Below are 18,818 nucleotides of genomic sequence, written 5' to 3' on the forward strand. Positions count from 1 at the left end.
CTGCCTCAATGGACGCAATGGAGAAAGCTGTTGTCTTCAAAGGTAAGGTCCATGTTTCTGAAAGCGGCCTCATTTCCATCTGATTAGCCCAAAAGTTTTAATCCAAACTATTCTCCCTTTCTAGACGTCAAAAGCCACGAGTACTCTCCGTCGGAGTTGGACAGGGCCTTTTTCGGGGAGCAGAGTTTTCTGTCCGCTTCGTCTCTGGACCAACTGTCCACGTCGAAGCCTTTTAACGCGGCCGGAGCGGACGGGTTTGACGGCAGGTCGTCCATCCTGGCGTCCCTCGGCCTGTCGTCGGATGCCATTTCTCCTTCCGTGGTGTTTCCACCTTGCGGTTTCAACATGAAGGAGGCAGACTGCTGTCACCTCTCCATCCCTCCGCAGGGGAAGTTCTCCACCCCCCGCGTGCTTCCCAAACAGCCCCGGAACTCCGTCTGTTTCGACCAGTCCCACGCGTTTCTCTCGGCCTCCTTGGATGTCTCCGTGATCAAGTCGGAAAGCAACAGCCCCAGGTTCTTCATGGAGTCCGGCACTCAGGAGCAAACGTGGAGCCCCAAGCCCCAGCTGCCTGAAGTTCGCCCTGATCAGGGAGCCAACAGAGACGCTAGCTGACTGGAGGAAACGTTGGTGGAAAGAAAACCAGACTTTGACGACTTAAGATGACTCTCTCAGTCAGGGTCAAACTACAGAAAAGTCATTTTTATAAAGTGTAGTCTAATAAAGTAAACACATTTATTTGTTTCCATTAAATAAAATGCAGTGTAAAATTACATTTGTTTACAGTTTTGGTCTCCATGTGGTTTTTATATTGAAGCCATGCGGGGGGGGAAAAGTCTTGACATGATTGTGGTTCCGATTAGAGTGGAGTGAATCGGGTCTCTGGGTCGAAGTCATGTTCCTGTAAAAAGTAAAACGTTTGTTTTAGTAAAAGCTGCCACAGCAGTCACCATGAATCATCATGGGGTCTGGTATTAAAAGGCATTTGTCAGGGAAAGCAATGTTTGCTGGGCACCGGCCCCAAGAATCACCATTTAGCTTCTCACCTGGTTAAGTTTCTTGAATTCTACCACCTGGAAGAAAATGTGTTCCAGGATGTGCTTTGCGTCCCTGTGCTCTTTATCCAGCTTCGGTGTCACACCCAGAATTTCACCACATTTGCGTACATAAAACTCAAGGTCGTCATCTGTGCCTTTAAAAAAAAAAAAAAAAAAAGCATAACATGTTTAATGGTTGGGTGAAACAATTTAAATATTTTTCACTCTTGAAAAGCTTTACTTTGCAAAATCTGCATCATATCCAGTCCATCATTGCATGTTAGGTGTTTACAAGTAGGTCACCAAAATGAGCTTTAAGCTAAAAGTTTCCCTTTTGTCATAAAAACATGGAAACATGGTCCGTTGGGCAGATAAATTTGCACATAGGTAGAAAACTGAACACACAGGCGGGACTGTCTCTCAGCTGGCCTGGGAACGCCTTGGGATTCCCCCGGAGGAGCTGGGGAGAGGGAAGTCTGGGCCTCCCTGCTGAAGCTGCTACCCCCGAGACCCGACCCCAGATAAAGCGGAAGAAAATGGATGGATGGAGAAAACTGCAGCGTGATTAAGGAGATCATGCAATTTAACTACAATTAATGCAGATTAGGCAATCACTGAAGAAACAGTTGAAAAGACTGATACCTACTGGCTCTATGTAGCATTAAACTAACTGGAACTTAGTGCATGAAAGTTAAGTTTACACATATTTAGAATGTGCCATGCATTTGCATTGAACCACCCTGATGTGTTTTTGGTTTGTCTCTAGCAGCTCTGAACACATCCAGATGGAACATTTTTTCCTCTCTTATTCTAAAAATTAAAAGGTCAAGTCAGAATGGGGAGTGTTACCATGTTCAGATCCTGCTGCAGAAGCAGAGTTTCCCTCTATTTGAGACCATCCACCTTCTCTGGATGATCCTGCCACCACAACGTGTTACTGCTCATTCAGGGTAATATGTTTTCACCACAGACGCTAGTAAAAAGCTTAATTTCAGTCTGACCAGAATACCACCTTCCAAGTGTTGTCCTCTGTAGTGCCCATAAATTCACACCTTTGGATACTCTTTTACAAATCAATACATCAACAAAGTTTGACTTTTTGACTAAAAAAACTAAGACGGCAAACTACAAACTCAACAACTTATGGTTTTCAACAACTTTGTAATTTTAAGTTTTCCTGATTTGTACTTTCCTTTCCAATTTAGGGACAGTTATGTCTTGATAGGTTTGTAGTTGTACTAGGGGAAAAAAATCCCCCAAAAACATTGAAGTTATTGAAATTAATGCCACAAATGTGAAATGATATTAGAGGGTATTTATTTTTGCAAAGCCCTGTCTGACGTAGTGGTAATGGACTTAATTTGCAAGCTACCAATTCAATAGAAGGTTAACCATATATTGGGGATTCTAATCTCCTTACATTTATTGGTAAGTTGGGCAAGTCGCACTTTCTCAGAGGAGAACGTTTCATCAAGATCAAACAGGTCCAGCATGGGAGGAGGCAGCTCACTTAACGCAGGGGGAAAGACCTTCAAGGACAAAATAACATCCATCAGTGTTACAATCTGCTTCCTGCTCAGTGAATGCTGAGTCCACAGACTCACAGCAGGCTGAAGCTGAGGCAGCGGCGTCTCAAACTGTGGAGTGATGAGCTGAAGTGGCTCGTGTTTCACATTGAGCTGCTTAAAAGAACTGCAAACACATTGATTTAGCTATGAGAGACAAAAAAAACCCAGGCGTGTGTCGAACGTTCGCTCCACGTACCTTATGACTTCTGGTAAACTGTTGGGTGACAAATTGAACAAAGACATATCGAAGAGGGAGGTGAAGTCCCGCGGGTTCTCGTCTCCCTCCTGTAAACACACTCGCAGCTGTTCCGACAAGCGGCCCGTGTCTGGCAGCATTGTGTAGTCTGCAATCTAGGCGACACAACGACAGGAAGTGAGCCAACGGCGATCGCTGGTGGTGATCTTTTAGTACGGTCCAGTCTGCATACCTCGGGATCCTCTGCGTCGATCTGATTCAGCTGAATGTTTTCTGACATGAGCCACTGAAGCACGACGTCCTGCGATGAAATGAGGTAAACAGTTTTATTTCTGTTTTTGCATGTTGTTCAAAATGTTCTAAAAAAATAACCCTTACAAAAAAATCCCATGAAAATCACGTTTCCACATGTGATCACATGTGATTTTCATGGGATTTGTTTGTAAGGGAAGTTAAAAAAAAAAACAACTAATTTCAGAGGTATGCGGTTGCTGAAATTATGTAGCTGATGAGGTTTAAAAGCCCATAAAGCTACTTTTAGTGTTTTCTCCACTGATACTTTCATGAGACCATAGATAAATATAAATTAACAAGAAAATACGGTTACACGTAAGCAGTTAAAAATCTTGCTTTTTATGTAACTGGTGTCCCGGAGAAGTTTGTTTCCTTCTAGGTTTCTTTTTTTAAGAGCAAAGTTTGTATTTTGGGGCTCTGATTGCTGTTATATACCAGAAAATAGGCTGCAATTATTTTATTATTATTTTTATCGTTGTATCAATAAATACCAACAAATTTTGTGGTGCGGTTGGAAAACACACCTCTTTAAAACATTAGATCTTCACCCATTTGTTATCAATCATTGTACAAAAAGATCTTCAAACATTTGGACTCACCATTATTTTACTGTTGTCTTCCCTGTCCGAGTACTGATCACAGAACATGTGGCAGGAAGCCAAAACGGCCAGTTTGCCAGACTCCTGTGTGAGACAAAAAAACTAATTACACTAACTATATTTACAGGTGGTCATTATCATGAAGTTTGGGGGTAAAATATGTAGAACGAATGAAATCCACAGGCCTTTCCGTGGTAGAAGGCCAGGACGGGCCTGTTGAGCGGGAAGCAGACAGAGCCGGTGGACAGAACAGCCACAGCAGGTTTCATCACGCTCAGTGTGGCTCCAAAAGGATACACAAATGTCAGAGCCCTGCAGAAACCCACACAGGTCAACTCAACTTCAGACCACAGCAACCATACCAACCAAAGCAGCCGGCGTTGGAAAGCAGAGTTGCTTACTGTGAGTTGTTTCCAGTAGCTTCATCCTCAATCACCCCGGTTACAACTTTGCCGGCAGCTCGACTGATTTCTCTTTAAAAAAATAAAAATAAAAGAAAGAAAGGAGAATGATGAAATCTCCGCAAATTAAAGAGCGCATTTCCATAACGAAGACCAGAAGGTGACAGCTGACCTGTTCAACACGCCGTTAGAGACCAGGGCCTCCTTGGGGTGAAAGTATTTGTAGTACACATTCCGAACTACAGCGTCTGTTGAAGGGAAAGGAGAGAGAGAAAGATCGGTGCCGACTCAAAACGGGGGAATCCGGGCTCTGCGTCAGACTGCTGTACGCACCGCTGTTGACCATTATTCCAAACTCCTCCAGGAGGAAATTGATGTTTGTGTCATATTTCATTTCTCCTCCCTCTCCAAGCATGACCAGCATGTTTCCTCCTCCGTCCAGGTAGTGCTTCAGCACCTCCAGCTGTGGAAAAGAAATATGGGATAAGTTTGCACAAAACGATCTTCATTCTTCCTGAAGCCTTTGTGTAACATTCCGCTGCTGTGAAATGCCTTAATGCATATCACCTCTGATGCTGTGAACTTCTCCCTTGGGCCGGCAGTTATCCACAGCTTCACACCCTTCAGCTTCTCTGCAGACAGTTCTTCCTTTATACTGCGAGGGACGAAGATGAGCTACTCAGTAAGGAGGATAAAATCTGAAGTCATGACTAGGTTTCTAACACGTAGTTTTAACTTCTTAAATTGGCTTGTATGTAGCCAGTATGGAGAGTAAAGAGTGACAAAATTAAATACATAAATATACCATAAAATATATGCATCATAAAATTAAAAACATCCTTAAATAATTGACCACTGAATAATTAAATATATTAGGAAACTGTGACATATGCAAATAATTAGATGTCTTGTGAAATAATTAAACATACCTTTTTAAATAAAATAATTAGCCTAGTTTTTTTTTTTTTAGAACTTACATTTTTATTATTTTTTACAGAGCAATAATACAGCCATACATCAATGGTACATAACACAAGTGTTGACAATATGAAGTTTTCCATAAAATAAATATCTTGGCATGATATCTTACAACCTCAGCATCACATTTGTAGACTCCTCACCATACAACATTAAAATAAGGATACATTTTGGGCAGGATAGCTAAACACCATATGCCAAGAGACAAACTTGTTAGGTTTATTTATATCAACAGAGCTTCTGCTGCCCCCTGCTGGCTAAAAGTGGTTTTTTTAAGTCTTAATGAGGAGGTTATCTGTTCCATTTTATACAATTCCCTTACTTTTTGAATCCATAAGTCATAGGAAGGTGGCTCCAACTGCATCCACCTGATTGTAATGCATTTCAGGGCTGCTGTAAAAAGGACATTTAACAGATATACTTTGGTCCGTCCTTGCAAACCATCTGGTATAATACCAAGTAACGCAACTGTAACATCCTTTGGTATAACTTCCGGGAAGATTTGGTTTATAGCCCTGTACAATTAGCCTAGTTTTAATATTGTTTTATTTTATTTTTTAAATATTGTTCTAATGAGGTTACTGTGTTTGAGTCAGTGTTTCTTTTTTTTTTACTGTATTCATGGTTATTGAGCCATTTTTAATAACGTTTCATTCATTGTGTGTTGATGCAAAGTTTCCCCATTTGCCAAGAAAACTGACTCCCCTCACTGTAACCAAATCTACCTAAAGGTGTAAATAAATTGTATCTACCGATTGTCATTTGAAGGAAAACTTTTGTCTTAAAATATATGTAATTATTTCACTGTGTATTTATTTATTTCATGGCTCTTGTGGCAGCGCTATTGTCATGAAATAATTTAAACTGTCAAACCCAGAGTGCAGTGTGTACACCATCTCAATAAATTAAAATGCCACTGAAAAGTTCACCATATTTAGATGCACTTACCAACCTCCCTACACATGAATGGATTTTGTTTCACAATCCTCTCAGGGCTGCAGGTATTCATGTTGCTTGCGCATAATTTTCTACCACTATCTTTACTTAGCAATGACCTTTGCAGCTTACTCTCATTGTGGAGGATGTCAGTGATAGTCTGCTGGACAATTAAGTCATTTTTCCAATGACTGTGTAGGAAAAAACATTGATTGGGCACTGGGGTTACTCTTACCTCTGGATCTTCCACTGCGCTCTGAGTCTCTTCTGCATGTACTTGTAGCCATTGTTGATGCCAAACAGCTCTCTTTTGGAAGCATTAAAGATTATGAAGCTCTGTTGTTCTTTCTCCATCATTATTAATGTGAAAACATAAGACTTCGGCTTCTGTTTGCTTCCATATACCTGAAAAACGATTTAAACTGAATATTAAACAAAGTCTCGTGCCTTCAGTACAGTATTACATAGCTTAGAAAGCTAGCGGTAATGTTAGCACGGTTGCTTCACTGCACTTCATACAGCGTCGCCAGCATTGTTTCATACACATCACAGAAACCGTTTCTAAGACTTACCTTATTTTAAAGATACATGTTTGCAGTCCGCAGCTGTAAGGACAAAACTCAGAAACTGAGAAGCTAACGTTAGCTGCTGTCAGTATCTAGCGCTAACGGGGTTGAATCACATTAGTGTGATCAGTTTTCCGGATATGTGATTAAAATAGAGTTCAGAAAGGAGATAAAAAATACTTGCTTCCTTTCAATAGAATATTATTTTTGGTATAGAATGTCATTTAGCGTTAACTAAATATCTCAAAGCTCTCCTTGAAGTGATGCATCATGGGAAAAATTGGTAACTAAGGGCGCGTACTACATAGCAACCGAGTGGCGTAGCTACGTGTCAAAACAATAGCTGGCGCTAAGGTTTTTTTTAAATTCCTTTTGTGAAATTGGCTTATAAAATTGTAGGTACCGTATTTTATATTTACATATTTAATTAAATTACAAGCAGGGATAGAGGAGGGAAAGATGACCGAGTCATCATACTTTTTTAATTTCATCCCCCCTTGGGATCAATAGTATTTATGAATCTGAATTACTCCTAGAGTGATATTGAAACGTTTCTCTTACCTTTCCATAGAAATCTCCAAAACACTTTCAACACAACTTTTGAGGATTCTGCGACAAAGGGTTGCACAGTGGCACTGAAAATAGGCACCAGGTTTAAAATTATTTTCATGTATTTTGCATAAGTGGGTTATTTCCTGGTACAGTGGCTTCCTCACACAGTACAAACATGGCAGTTTTAATTTTATGATTTCTTTTTCTTTTAATTCTTCCTTGCACCAGTTCCATGTGAAGAGATATAGAAAAAGTCTCTGACATGCTAATTGTTTTTTATGCATCCCTTTGCATTTTAATAAAACAAAAATGGCACCTACTGTGTTCTGGGTTCTTCACCATCACCCTGTTCATTTAGCTGCTTCAACCAATGTTCCTCACAAGTTTTAAAAGCATTAACATTTTATCACAAGTTACAATATTTATTGTTACAGTGCATAATTCTCTTAATTTTTTTCACATTCAAACTAAATACAAAGCACAGATTGACACTAGTCCAATAGTTGAAACAACACTCACTTCTGGGATACGCCTGTAAGGAAAATTATACATTAAAAACAAGTTACCATGCTTTGTGTTTCATGTTATCAAGGCACCACAGGTCAGAAATGTTGCAATAAAGTCAACAAAAGGAGTTAATATTGTATATTGACTCTTACATTATATAACATCATTGCATGAATGTTTCCAAGAAATATAGAAAAGCTTAAATCCACTCTAGCCTTTTCTGTTTTTGGGAATGTGTTAATAAAAAAATAGCTCTTTCATCCATTATTTTTTTAAAATACTAATTTATAAAATTGAAATATTTCAAGCTGATAGACAGTGTTATAAATTCTACACAGTCATAATAAACGGTACATCTGGTTGCGTCTGCAGGGTTTTTCAGATATTACGTCTTTAATAGGTTCTAACATGGCTTATATTTTAGTCTCCAGTGTACAAACATATCACACTCATTCATAAAACTGAAAAAAATGTTACTCAAGTCCTGACATGTAAAACCCTAGAAGTTAGAAAGATTGTACCCCCCGCCCCGTGCATAAATAATTTTAATATATGATATTTAAACATTTTAAAAGCAATCCTTCCATAAAACACTTAAAACGGCAGATATCACTCATAATTATAGCAAATATGTAAAAAAAACAAAAAAAAACTGCTATAGCTTGCTGTTCTCTGGGACAGGTTTGACTCTCAGAACCCCTTCCTGAGAACATGAGGCTGCCAGGACCCCATCTCTTCTCCACAGCCGGCCCTGAGCCAGTCCTCTGCTGCTTCCTGCAGGAATCAACAATCACACACCAAAAACGAACACAAAATGTTAGGCTCAAACTGGAAATGGAGTAAAATTTAGGAAAAGGACAAATCTGACGTATCGTATCGGCCGATACCGACCCAATACAGAAAAACAGCTGAATTGACTTAAAACGCTACTTTGTTTAAACACAGATATAAATGTAGTAAATTACAAATCTATTTGATGACTCTGCACCAGTACAGTACACATAGATACACCGATAGCTTCACAGACTTGGCTAGACATGTAAAAACAACAACTTTATTTTGTTAAGTCAGTGCAATTTAGACTATGTTGGCCAAACATGTAAAAATAAATTGCAACAAACCTTCTTTTAAATGGTTCAGAAAGCGTAATTAGGAATTTTAAATATAATGAAAAATAAATAATAAAGCATGACATCACTCAGAACGCTCTTACGGGTCGGGCACATTGCTCCTGATACCATATCTAGAATTTTTTTCAATATTGGCAACGATTTAGATATTAATATCAGATCGGTGCATCTCTAGACATTAACTGGCTATAGTGAGACTTGAAAATGGACACACCCCAAAATGTAAGGCTGAGCAATCTGTGTCCTTAGTTTAAGCATGATTACATGCAAAGAGCCTTTCAGAGCTCAGCCTTGGTGCCAACACTTATTTCGTATTTTGCTGTTCATTTTCACCATTGTTGTCCAGAACGAAGTGGGGCAGGTATGTGAGGACAGCGGGGTTACAGGAGGAGGGACTGACCTGCCCAGGGGCTGTCACATTCGTACAGCATCCACTCGTCGCTACGGAAGGTGCTGTGGAACCACATGGCGTGGTCCAGGGAGGCGGTGAAGCGGGCTTTGTATTTAGGATACGGCAGCAGTACCGTCCCCAGGAGGGCAAAGTCTGACACGTAGGCGGCCACACAGCAGTGCAACTTCATGTTTCCTTCACCTGCATGGGAACAAAAGCCATCTGCATCCACAGAACCCGTTCAATTATGTTTCTCTGTATTGCAGTTATGGGTTGTTCAAATATTACCGATATGTCCTCGAGCTCTGGCCCAGAACAGCCTCCGCGGTTCTCCTGAAACATGGCGGTAAAACTGTGCTGGGCTGACGGGCTTCACCTCGATGGGAACCTCGGTAGCCAGGAGTTTGTTCAGGCCTTGTTTTGCACTCTCTGTCAGGTCTGGTTTACTGTGAAGCGAGCAGATCCTCAGAACACATTCAGAGCAGAATGAAGACAGAGTTTGGTGTGCAGCCTGATGGAGCAGCCAGTTTTCATCTGTCCTTATTCTACAATTTTATTCATGCTTTTTTAGGGGTGAGGCATTGCATGTTTGGACAATTCCCTTTGGTTTTGGATGTTGTGCAACTATTTTATTTTATTTTTTTACTTTCAGACAGCTGTTGTGCACCACAACAGCTGTCTGAAAGACAACATATTTTGGTTGATGATAAATTGTTCCAGTAATTATTACGACAATAATATTGTTGTTTTGAATCCATTTTCTAGTAATATATTGATAATGGTGTAATGATACACTCTCAAAGATCAAGAAACTTTAATTGTGTCAGTAAAAATTTAGCACAGGAACTGGAAGACATTTTAAATATCCAAAATAAAAAACCAAAAACGATAAAACAGAAATAAAATCCACACACACACAACCAAAACTATAAATAAAATGGATTATGAAGTCTCCGTAAACAAACTAACCTTTCAAAAACTATCAGTGGAATCAAAACTGTTAATTTTGTTTTAATTTATCTTGAGATTAATTAATTGCTTACCTCCAACAATGATTTAAATTATCTGATACAAAAACACTACTGTAAAAGTATTACTGCTATAACATTCACCAGCAGATTTCACACAGGTGGGACAGAGTGCATCCCCACCAGGTAATACTTTCACCCCATCAAAAGCCTAATGTCCACCACAAAATACAGACTGACATCTGACTGGTGACTTTCCAACCAAGTTCACATCTCCACCACACAGAGCCATACCTGAGGTAACGCTGGATGATCTCCTCAACGGTGGGCAGGTCTTCAGGCTGAGGGACCACCGGCATGGGGAACTGGTGCTGCAGCGGGCTCGGCTGCAGCAGCTGGAAGGACGCCTGGCAGATCAGGATGGGTTGTCCGTGCTGGATGGCCTTCACAGAGCGCACAGTGAAACTGCGCCCATCTCTAGTGCGGTCCACCTGGTACAGAACCGGTACCTTAGGGTCTCCTGGAAGAAAAGAAAGGAAAAAAAAAAAAAAAAAAAAACACAAAAAAATGATCCGACTCTTCAAACTGTTGCTTGGCTCCAGATGCTTCATAATCCGAGTCTTACCTGCTCGCACAAAGTAGCAATGGAGCGAGTGGGCATAGAGATCATCACTGACCGATTTGGCAGCAGCCACCAGAGCCTGGCCGATGATCTGACCGCCAAATAAGCGCTGCGTGCGCGGCACCCAGTGGTGTGTTCCCCTGGGGGAGAAAGAGATGGGACTGAAATAAAATACTCTTATCAGATCCAGCTGCTCAAAGCTGCTTGTAATACAAAATAAAGCTTCCTGCAAGCAGGTTTAGTAGCTTCTAGCTGTTCCTAGGGATTAACTGTTCCGAGTTTTGTGGATGACTATTTTGATCTCCAGTTGATAGCAATATAAAAATAAATTTTAAAAATTAACAGTTTTCATAAACATTGTTTTCCAGTAAGGGTGCAATGACAAATAGGCCCCGACTTCCATAATGTCGTGATCGGCCGACACTTACATGTGAAGTCGATCTAACATGGACAACTTAGCGAGTTTGTTACTACATTTAGTGACAAAAAAAACAAACTGTATCAGCCAAATTTGGAATCGGAAGGTTAGGCTTTTTAAAGATTGGTGATCGGCCAGAAAACTGCGACCGGTGGACTACTTTTTTCCAGCTTTTCTGACATTAGCAGCCATTTTTAATTCATATTGGAAGCAGAAGCTACATCACACTTTTTGACAGAGAAAGTGTGATCTCTAAATTTTTAAGAATTTAGAGATCACACTTTCAACTCTATAACTTATTAGAGTAGACAGTATGTGGAATCAGACTGCTTTGATGCAATATTTGGCGGACCTTCGTATTCATTTTACTTAGTTCTAAAGCTAACAGAGGAGTGGGGACATTGTGACGAAAGAAAAAGATTCAGGGAAAGAGAAGTCAATCACAATCATTATTGCAATATTGAGCAACAGTTCTGCAATACATCATACATTTTGGGAGCTTTTTGTGTCCATCTGATGCTAGCACAGGCGTTTCATCTTCTTATTTCCTACTGAAAATAAGCCCTTAACCTTAACTCAGAACTTTCCAGAAGACTTCTAACATTTTCAATACCAGGAGGCTTCAGAGCAGCTTGAAAGCCTTAAAATGATAAAAGTGTGTTCAGCCGAGCTGCTGTCTCCTGGAGTCCATCTCTCACTTGGAGCTAGTGTCTTAGACCGGGGCCCTTAAATCCTTAAAATTAAGGATTTAAATTTAAAGTCCTTAAATCAAGGACTCAAAGACTGGAGTCCTGCAGCTTTTAGATTCGCCTCTGCTAATTCAGCCACTTGATTGACTTGTGTTGGGCCAGACACATCTAAAAACGACATGTTGAATACGTTGTGTTCAAAGGTCAGAGAAAGATTGGATTTTTGATTTTCTCGTGTATATATAAAAAAAACTGGCCAATTTTAGTTAGGAGCTGATCTCATGTTTGACTGTTTTATATTACAATCATTACAGGAACTGTAGTCCACATGACTGTATAATTTGTTGGAGTAGTCTATTATAAAGCATTTTTCCCAGTGGTTTATTTATATTGCTTCTTTTTTTTTATTTTTTTTACAAAAAAAAGTCACTGCTACGTCTCCTTACCAAAATGCTTTTATCGATGTTAAACTTGGAAAAAAACAGTCACAATAAGCTTGGAGCTGTTTGCATGTGATTAAATAATTTTTAAAAAAATGAATCGCGACCATGTGTATTTTTCAACCCATTTATTTACGTTTGAGGCGATTTATTCAGGCATTAAGACAGTCACCTACCCGGAATCGTTACAGTGACAGAGACGGTTTTCGGCATTGAACACCTCCCTAAAAACACAGCTGCAAAACGTTTTATCCTATCAAAGGTCCCAGTTAAAACACAACGTTAACTAGAAGCAAGTGTACGAATTTCTAAATGTTTTAGAAGTGACGAACTGGAGCTACGTACCTGTAGAGGTCAATGTCCAGCTGCTCTAGGTTTAAGACACTGGTAACCAGGACGCTTCGGAGGTCCTGCGGGTAACGAGCTCCAGAACTTTCCGAGCCGTCATCCTCAGCTGAATTCTGTGACTCTATTATATCAATTAACCGGTTAAGGGAATCACTCTTGCTCACTTTCCCTTCTGCCATTTTTCTTCAGCACTTGCTCTTCTTCTTCTTCTTCTTCTTCTTCTTCTTGAGTTTATTGGCGGTTGGCAACAAACTTTAAGTAGCATTACCGCCACTTACTGGTATGGAGTATGGTTCGAGATGGACTATCTATTTATATATATATATATATATACACTCCTACAAATAACAATAATGAATAAACTAAATAAATAAATCATACATATATATATATATATACACACACATTCATCCATTTTTATACTTAACTTTATACTATACCCCTCTAGATCATGCACATATTCACAAACACACCTACTATAATCAAATTCTGTGAAACAATTTAGTTTTCTTTAAATATTTAATAATTATTTGTATGTGTTTACTCCCCAAATTCTTCCTCAAAATATCTAATAAATTAATCTTTTCCTTAATACATTCAAACTCTCTTCTCATGTATCTTCTTTCTCTTTCATACTTATGACATTCTAATATAATATGCTCTATTGTTTCTTCCTCTTATTTGCTCGGTGCCGATCACATATATTGCTCTTTATCGCCTCCCAGTGGTGAAGTGAGTTCCTTCATTCCTTTTTCAAACTTTCCAACGCATATACAGTATTTGTAGATTAAATATGAAATATTAATAGTTATTGAACTAAAAAAAAAAAAATCACGTAATTATATTTCTCAAAAGTACATTCCCTCAATGTTTTCACATTTCAAGTACAGCCTAAACTTCAACGTATGTTGAATTTTATGAGCTCTAACACAAAGTTGTGCATAATTGCGAAGCAGTGGGAAATTCTGCATGTTTCAAAATTATTTTTTGAAAACATGCATCCAAGTCTTAGTTATATACACTATATTGCCAAAGATATGCTCACCCATCCTAAATAGGACTCTGGTGTTCCAATCACTTCCATGGCCATGGGTGTATAAAATGAAGAACCCAGGCTGCAGACTGTTTTTACAAACATTTGTGAAAGACTGGGTTGTTCTCAGGAGCTCAGTGAATTCCAGCGTGGAACTATGATAGGATGTCACCTATGCAACAAATCCAGTCATGAATTTTCCTCGCTCCTAAATATTCCACCGTCAACTGTCAGCTGTATTTGTCAGGATCTGTGTTTTTCTGTGTTTATTTAGAGTTTTCTGTGTCCTTAAGTCTCTTCGTTGTCCTCCCCTCCCCTTGATTGTTCCCAGGTGTGTCTCGTTTCTGTGATTACCCTCCCGTGTATTTAACTCCACCTGTGTTCCTTGTTCCTCGTCGAGTCCTTGTCAACGTCTATGTTTAGCTTATTCGTCGTCAGTGTGTCCATGTTCCTGGTGCTCGTTGTTTGGACTGTGATTTTCTTAATTAAATTTCATCATAATTCATCTGACCTGGATCCGCTGCGTCTGCCTCACCACTCTCACCACCCGCACTTCATGACAGTATTATAAGAAAAGGGAAGTGTTTGGGAACGACAGCAACTCAGTCATGAAGTGGTAGGCCACTTAAACTGATGGAGTGGGGTCAGCAGACAGTGAAGCACATAGTGCAAAGAGGTCACCAACTTTCTGCAGACTCCATCACTACTGACCTCCAAACTTCATGTGGGCTTCAGATTAGCTCAGTAACAGTGTGCAGAGAGCTTCATAGAATGGGTTTCCATGGTGACCAGCTGCATCCAAGCCGTACATCACCTAGTGCAAGGCAAAGTGTTGGATGAAGTGGTGTAAAGCACACTGCCACTGAACTATATAGCAGTGGAGGCGCCTTCTCTGTAGTGACGTATCGCGCTTCTCCATCTGGCAATCTGATGGATGAGTCTGGGTTTGGCGGTTGCCAGGACAACTGTACTTGTCTGACTGCATTGTGCTAAGTGTAAAGTTTGGTGGAGAGGGGATTATGGTTTAGGGTTGTTTTTCAGGAGCTGAGCTTGGCCCCTTAGTCCCAGTGAAAGGAACTCTGAATGCTTCAGCATACCAAGACATTTTGGACAATCCCATGCTCCACACTTTGTGGGAACAGTTTGGAGCTGGCCCCTTCATCTTCCAACATGACTGTGCACCAGAGCACAAAGCAAGGTCCATAAAGACATAGATGGAGAGTATGGTGTGGATGAACTTGACTGGCCTGTACAGAGTCCTGACCTCAACCAAATAGAACACCTGTGGGATGAATTAGAGTGTAGACTGAGAGACAGGCCTTCTCGTCCAACATCATCATCATCGACTTCACAAATGTGCTTCTGGAAGAATGGTCAAAAATCCCCATCAACACTCTGAAACCTTGTGGACAGCCTTCCCAGAAGAGCTGAAGCTGTTTTAGCTGCAAAGGTGGACCAACGTCATATTGAACCTATGGATTAGGAATGGGTTGTTATTTAATCTCATATGTGAGTGAAGGCCGGTGAATGAATACTTCATATAGTAATATAGTATATTAGTCAGATTGGAGGCAGAATGACTGAAAATAGAACTGTTTCCTTGTAGCAAGAAGGTCCTGTGTTCAAATAACACCCAGTTCCATTTGATTTTAGTTAGGAGTATTAGAGTAAAAGGAGCTGAAAACAAAAGCACGCCACACTTTTCAGAGTTTTATTTCTGAAGGTTTTTGAAAACCACCTGTCATTTTCTCTCTTCCTCACAGATGTATGCTACTTAGATGGCAGGACACTTTGAAGTTTTGTGGTTGTAATGGGACAGAATGTGGAAGAAATAAAGAGAAATGATTATTGATAAAAAGGTGCTCATAATTAGGCAAAATTTGTGAGGAATAATTTTGGAAAATGCTGGAGGTTTGTCTTTCATTCAGGTCGTAATAATCCTTAGTACCACATTAAAAAGCAGCCACACATCTGACTTGCTTCTTGAGGATGTTTTGTCTCTTATCAGAGGTTGGGCAGATTCATGTTTATTATATAACATGATGATTACATAAACCTGAAAGAACAGCTTTCCAATCACATTCTATTCCATCCTTCAATGAGGAAAAAAATCAGGAACTGTCGGATAGTTTTTGCTTTGTTTGTAAGACTCATAATAAAGATCCAATAGTTTCTCTTTAACCGTTAGCTTTTGGTTAGCATATCCAAGTAAAGTGAAGCATGACCAAATATGTAAATTCCTGCATGACAATGGCATAAAAGATTTATAGGCTATTTAAAAAAAAACAGAACTTCAGAACTGAGCATCAACACCTGCTGTGTGAATGTATCGCTTAAAACTGGAAGGATCTAAAATAAAAGGTAAAATAGAAAAGTAATTTGCTCAGAAATGTCCTTGTTTTTTCTGGAAAATTTCTGCGATTAATCTAAAAATTTCCGGGTTTTTTTTTTTTGCTGGAAATTTCCTTTCTTTCTACCTTTTATGCCCCTAATACACTGTTGTAGTGTCTTGTACTGCGATGTATAGTAAATAAACTGACTTTAAATCATGAGAAAGATTGAAGGGGCTTTTGGGGGGGGGGGGGGGGTGGAGGGATCACGTGTTTTTTTGGCACCGTCGACCCTCTATAATGCTGCGCTCGTAATGGATTTCCCGCTGGTGGCTGCTGCTGACCGGGGAGCCGCAGCTGCAGCAGCGGAGCGCAGCGCATGAAATCAGCGCCTACCACTTGATGCCGCTGACCTTGGCCGGTTGGTTGGCTGTTGGCGGAGATCACGCCTCTTTCACATCAAGCTTTTTTTTTAACCCCCCCCCCCCCCCCCCCCTTCTTCTTTCTCCAACCATGGCATCATCCTCATCATCAACAGCATCACCATCCGACGGGCTGGATGATGAATGCGTGGTGCAGCGCGGAAGATCTCAGAGTGACCCGAGCAGCATCACCGAGGTCCGCTCGGGAGAAACCCACGGTCCAGGTAAGAGGATAAGAGGAGGGCGCCGGCTGGGCGTCTGTTTTTTTTGTTGTTGTTGTTCTTTTCCCGTTTGATGCCGGTGAATCACGTGTGCGTGGTCGCGTGCTCGGTGTTCCCGCTGATACTGTGTGCAACATGCGTCGTCATGTGCGTATTTTTGCGCTGCGCTGCAGGGCCTTCCAGGAACACCCGCCCCCCCCTCCTAGCCCCTTCACCCCACCACCATGATAAAAATGTCACTGAGCATCACGTGGGCATTTCTGGGACTGTGTGTGCATTCTGCCATGCTTCCATCACGGTGCCAAGTCTGTGACGCAATCTGTAAAACAACCTTATTATTCCTTAAATCCAATAATTGTCATTGGGTTCATGATGTTTTTACTTTGAATTTTCCCTTTACATGTTCCCTTTACTTAAAGCTGGACCAGCGCTGCTGCTGCTGCTGGTGTATTTGGCTGTTTCCATGGTGATCCAAATGGCAGAAGGCAGTGCCAGGCTTTCCAACTGTGAGGCGACATGGTGCTCATCTGTCTGCTCCACTTTTTTTCACGTCTTTCCAGCAGCAGTCCTAAGCCATTCCAAGTGAAATGCCAGTTCAGGCCTTGACGTTGGCCTTTAGTGTTGAGGTGGGATCCTCATTTCTGCTGGACGTTGTTGGGAAGGTGTTTTCTGTTGCTTGGCAGCCCAGGAGCTTTTTTAAAAGCTACTGCTGTGGTGTGTTGATAAATGTAAAGGAGTATAGTTTTTTTATACTCCCATACATATAGGAGTATATATATGTATATAAATATACATATATACTCAATAAATCAATATAAATTCATTGATTTATTGCTGTTTAACAGCAACAAATAATAGTTTACAAAAAGCTGAATAATTTTCATTTACATGATTTATTGTTTTTCTCTTTTCTTTCTTTCTACCAAAAACTGGATGACAGAAGTCTTCAGTCTGGTTCTTCGGTCTCAATAAGTCATTTTTTGAAGGACAAAAGTGTATTCACACATGTTTTCTTTACAGACTTCATAATTTATTTTTTGTTGTTTCTGTTGTCTCCCTTATTTATTTTGGATATTTAAAATTTCTTCCTGTTCGTGTTAAATGTTCGTCCTCTGAGAACGTGTTCCTACGTTATTATGCCATTAAAATACCATTTTATTACATGAAAATGGTCTCAAATCAACAATATGATCATTTACGACAATAACTTCTGGGACAATTTACTATCCAACAACAAAGTGGCGTCACTAAAAGCTAGTTTTTATTGGCTCTAGTGGCCTCCATTTGAAAGCGGTCAGACAGGAAAGTGGGCAATGAGAAGGGAAGAAATGCGACAAAGGCCACCTGGATGGGACTCGAACCTGTGACAGCCGTGCCCAGGACGAAGCCCTCCCCACTCGGACCACGCCCGGCCCTCGCACCACCACAGCACCCCACTAGAAGCTACTATTAGTCTTAGGATTCTTTGAGAATATGAGCTGTGGAGACACTAAAACTGTAAGAAGAATCTTGCAAACTGAATCCTAAAGGCTGTATGTGGAAGAAAGCTAGCAACCCAAAACATAGCCAGTTACCAAGCAATGGTTTAGATCAAAGCATCTATAACGGCTTAAGTCCAATTAAGAGTTTGTGGCAAGACTTGAAATTGATGTTCGTACACACTCCCCAGCCTAACCGAGATGGAGCAGATCCACACTTAACACATTCAAAAGTTCAAAAAATTCTGTTATCATTCACCTTCTACTTCACAGCAGAACCCTTGCACATGTATTCATACATGTGCAGATCACATGTGCTCGTCCAGTGTGTTTGAACACGACGTAGTCAGCTGTCATTAGATCTGAAATCTACAGGAAGGATCCTCTAGCGGCTGACTGACGCTGACTGTGTGTTCATGCCCTCGCTCCTCTTCAGGGCTCGTTGTATTCTTATGGTTGTTATGGTAATGAAACTGTGTTCATTTCTGTCTGAGAAGCTCTGAGTCAACATAAGAAGGGTGTAAAATGGCTCTTGTGTAATCATTTTAGACCTAAAGTCCACCCACCAGCCCACAGTTCTGGTGTCAGCGTCTTCCATCCGCATCAGGATGCTCTGCAGCAAATCGTCCTCTCCTGCTCTTCCATCCCATCACACTTGATGCTAACACTTTAGCTATCCACCCTGTTATGACTG

The 18,818-nt window shown here is 40.5% G+C and overlaps 3 protein-coding genes across 4 annotated transcripts in view; 1 reads left to right on the forward strand and 2 right to left on the reverse strand.

The window, feature by feature from the left end:
* Positions 1-697: 697 nt before the first annotated feature.
* ift52 (intraflagellar transport 52 homolog (Chlamydomonas)) lies at positions 698-6,866 on the reverse strand. Its single transcript, XM_032550475.1, has 14 exons — positions 6,582-6,866; positions 6,245-6,414; positions 4,663-4,750; positions 4,429-4,558; positions 4,268-4,343; positions 4,096-4,167; positions 3,880-4,006; positions 3,695-3,778; positions 3,034-3,102; positions 2,802-2,956; positions 2,642-2,729; positions 2,458-2,566; positions 1,047-1,192; positions 698-901 (listed from the first exon to the last, which is right to left on the reverse strand). The coding sequence occupies exons 2-14, from the start codon at positions 6,364-6,366 to the stop codon at positions 860-862; spliced, it is 1,308 nt and encodes a 435-aa protein (XP_032406366.1). The 5' UTR covers positions 6,367-6,414; positions 6,582-6,866; the 3' UTR covers positions 698-859.
* A 667-nt stretch (positions 6,867-7,533) lies between these two features.
* On the reverse strand, positions 7,534-12,848 carry acot8 (acyl-CoA thioesterase 8). 2 transcript variants are annotated; one of them, XM_032550502.1, is made up of 6 exons: positions 12,638-12,848; positions 10,749-10,885; positions 10,418-10,643; positions 9,444-9,601; positions 9,165-9,356; positions 7,534-8,408 (listed from the first exon to the last, which is right to left on the reverse strand). In XM_032550502.1, exons 1-6 carry the CDS (start codon positions 12,817-12,819, stop codon positions 8,290-8,292), a joined length of 1,014 nt encoding a protein of 337 aa, XP_032406393.1. In that variant the 5' UTR covers positions 12,820-12,848; the 3' UTR covers positions 7,534-8,289. The 2 variants fall into 2 exon arrangements, with proteins under 2 accessions (XP_032406393.1, XP_032406392.1); XM_032550501.1 differs by having other exon boundaries at positions 10,749-10,906.
* Positions 12,849-16,329: 3,481 nt separating this feature from the next.
* phactr3b (phosphatase and actin regulator 3b) overlaps positions 16,330-18,818 on the forward strand; it is a 51,463-nt gene continuing 48,974 nt past the window's right edge. Inside the window, exon 1 of the mRNA XM_032549947.1 lies at positions 16,330-16,649. Within this exon, the coding sequence (XP_032405838.1) occupies positions 16,406-16,649 (244 nt within the window). The 5' untranslated portion in view covers positions 16,330-16,405. The remainder of the gene's footprint in view (positions 16,650-18,818) is intronic.

Source organism: Xiphophorus hellerii, chromosome 20, assembly GCF_003331165.1.
Source record: "Xiphophorus hellerii strain 12219 chromosome 20, Xiphophorus_hellerii-4.1, whole genome shotgun sequence".
NCBI lineage: Eukaryota > Metazoa > Chordata > Actinopteri > Cyprinodontiformes > Poeciliidae > Xiphophorus > Xiphophorus hellerii.

What these genes read in the sequence shown, in the direction of transcription:
- ift52 (XM_032550475.1), bottom strand. Translation starts at nt 6,366, where the DNA reads ATGATGGAGAAAGAACAACAGAGCTTCATAATCTTTAATGCTTCCAAA. An exon ending in GCGCAGTGGAAGATCCAGAG is followed by an intron (nt 4,751 to 6,244) that starts GTAAGAGTAACC and finishes CGTCCCTCGCAG; the next exon opens with TATAAAGGAAGAACTGTCTG. An exon ending in AGTTTACCAGAAGTCATAAG is followed by an intron (nt 2,730 to 2,801) that starts GTACGTGGAGCG and finishes ATGTGTTTGCAG; the next exon opens with TTCTTTTAAGCAGCTCAATG.
- acot8 (XM_032550501.1), bottom strand. Translation starts at nt 12,819, where the DNA reads ATGGCAGAAGGGAAAGTGAGCAAGAGTGATTCCCTTAACCGGTTAATT. An exon ending in TTGCTACTTTGTGCGAGCAG is followed by an intron (nt 10,644 to 10,748) that starts GTAAGACTCGGA and finishes CTTTTCTTCCAG; the next exon opens with GAGACCCTAAGGTACCGGTT. An exon ending in ATCATCCAGCGTTACCTCAG is followed by an intron (nt 9,602 to 10,417) that starts GTATGGCTCTGT and finishes CTCGCTTCACAG; the next exon opens with TAAACCAGACCTGACAGAGA.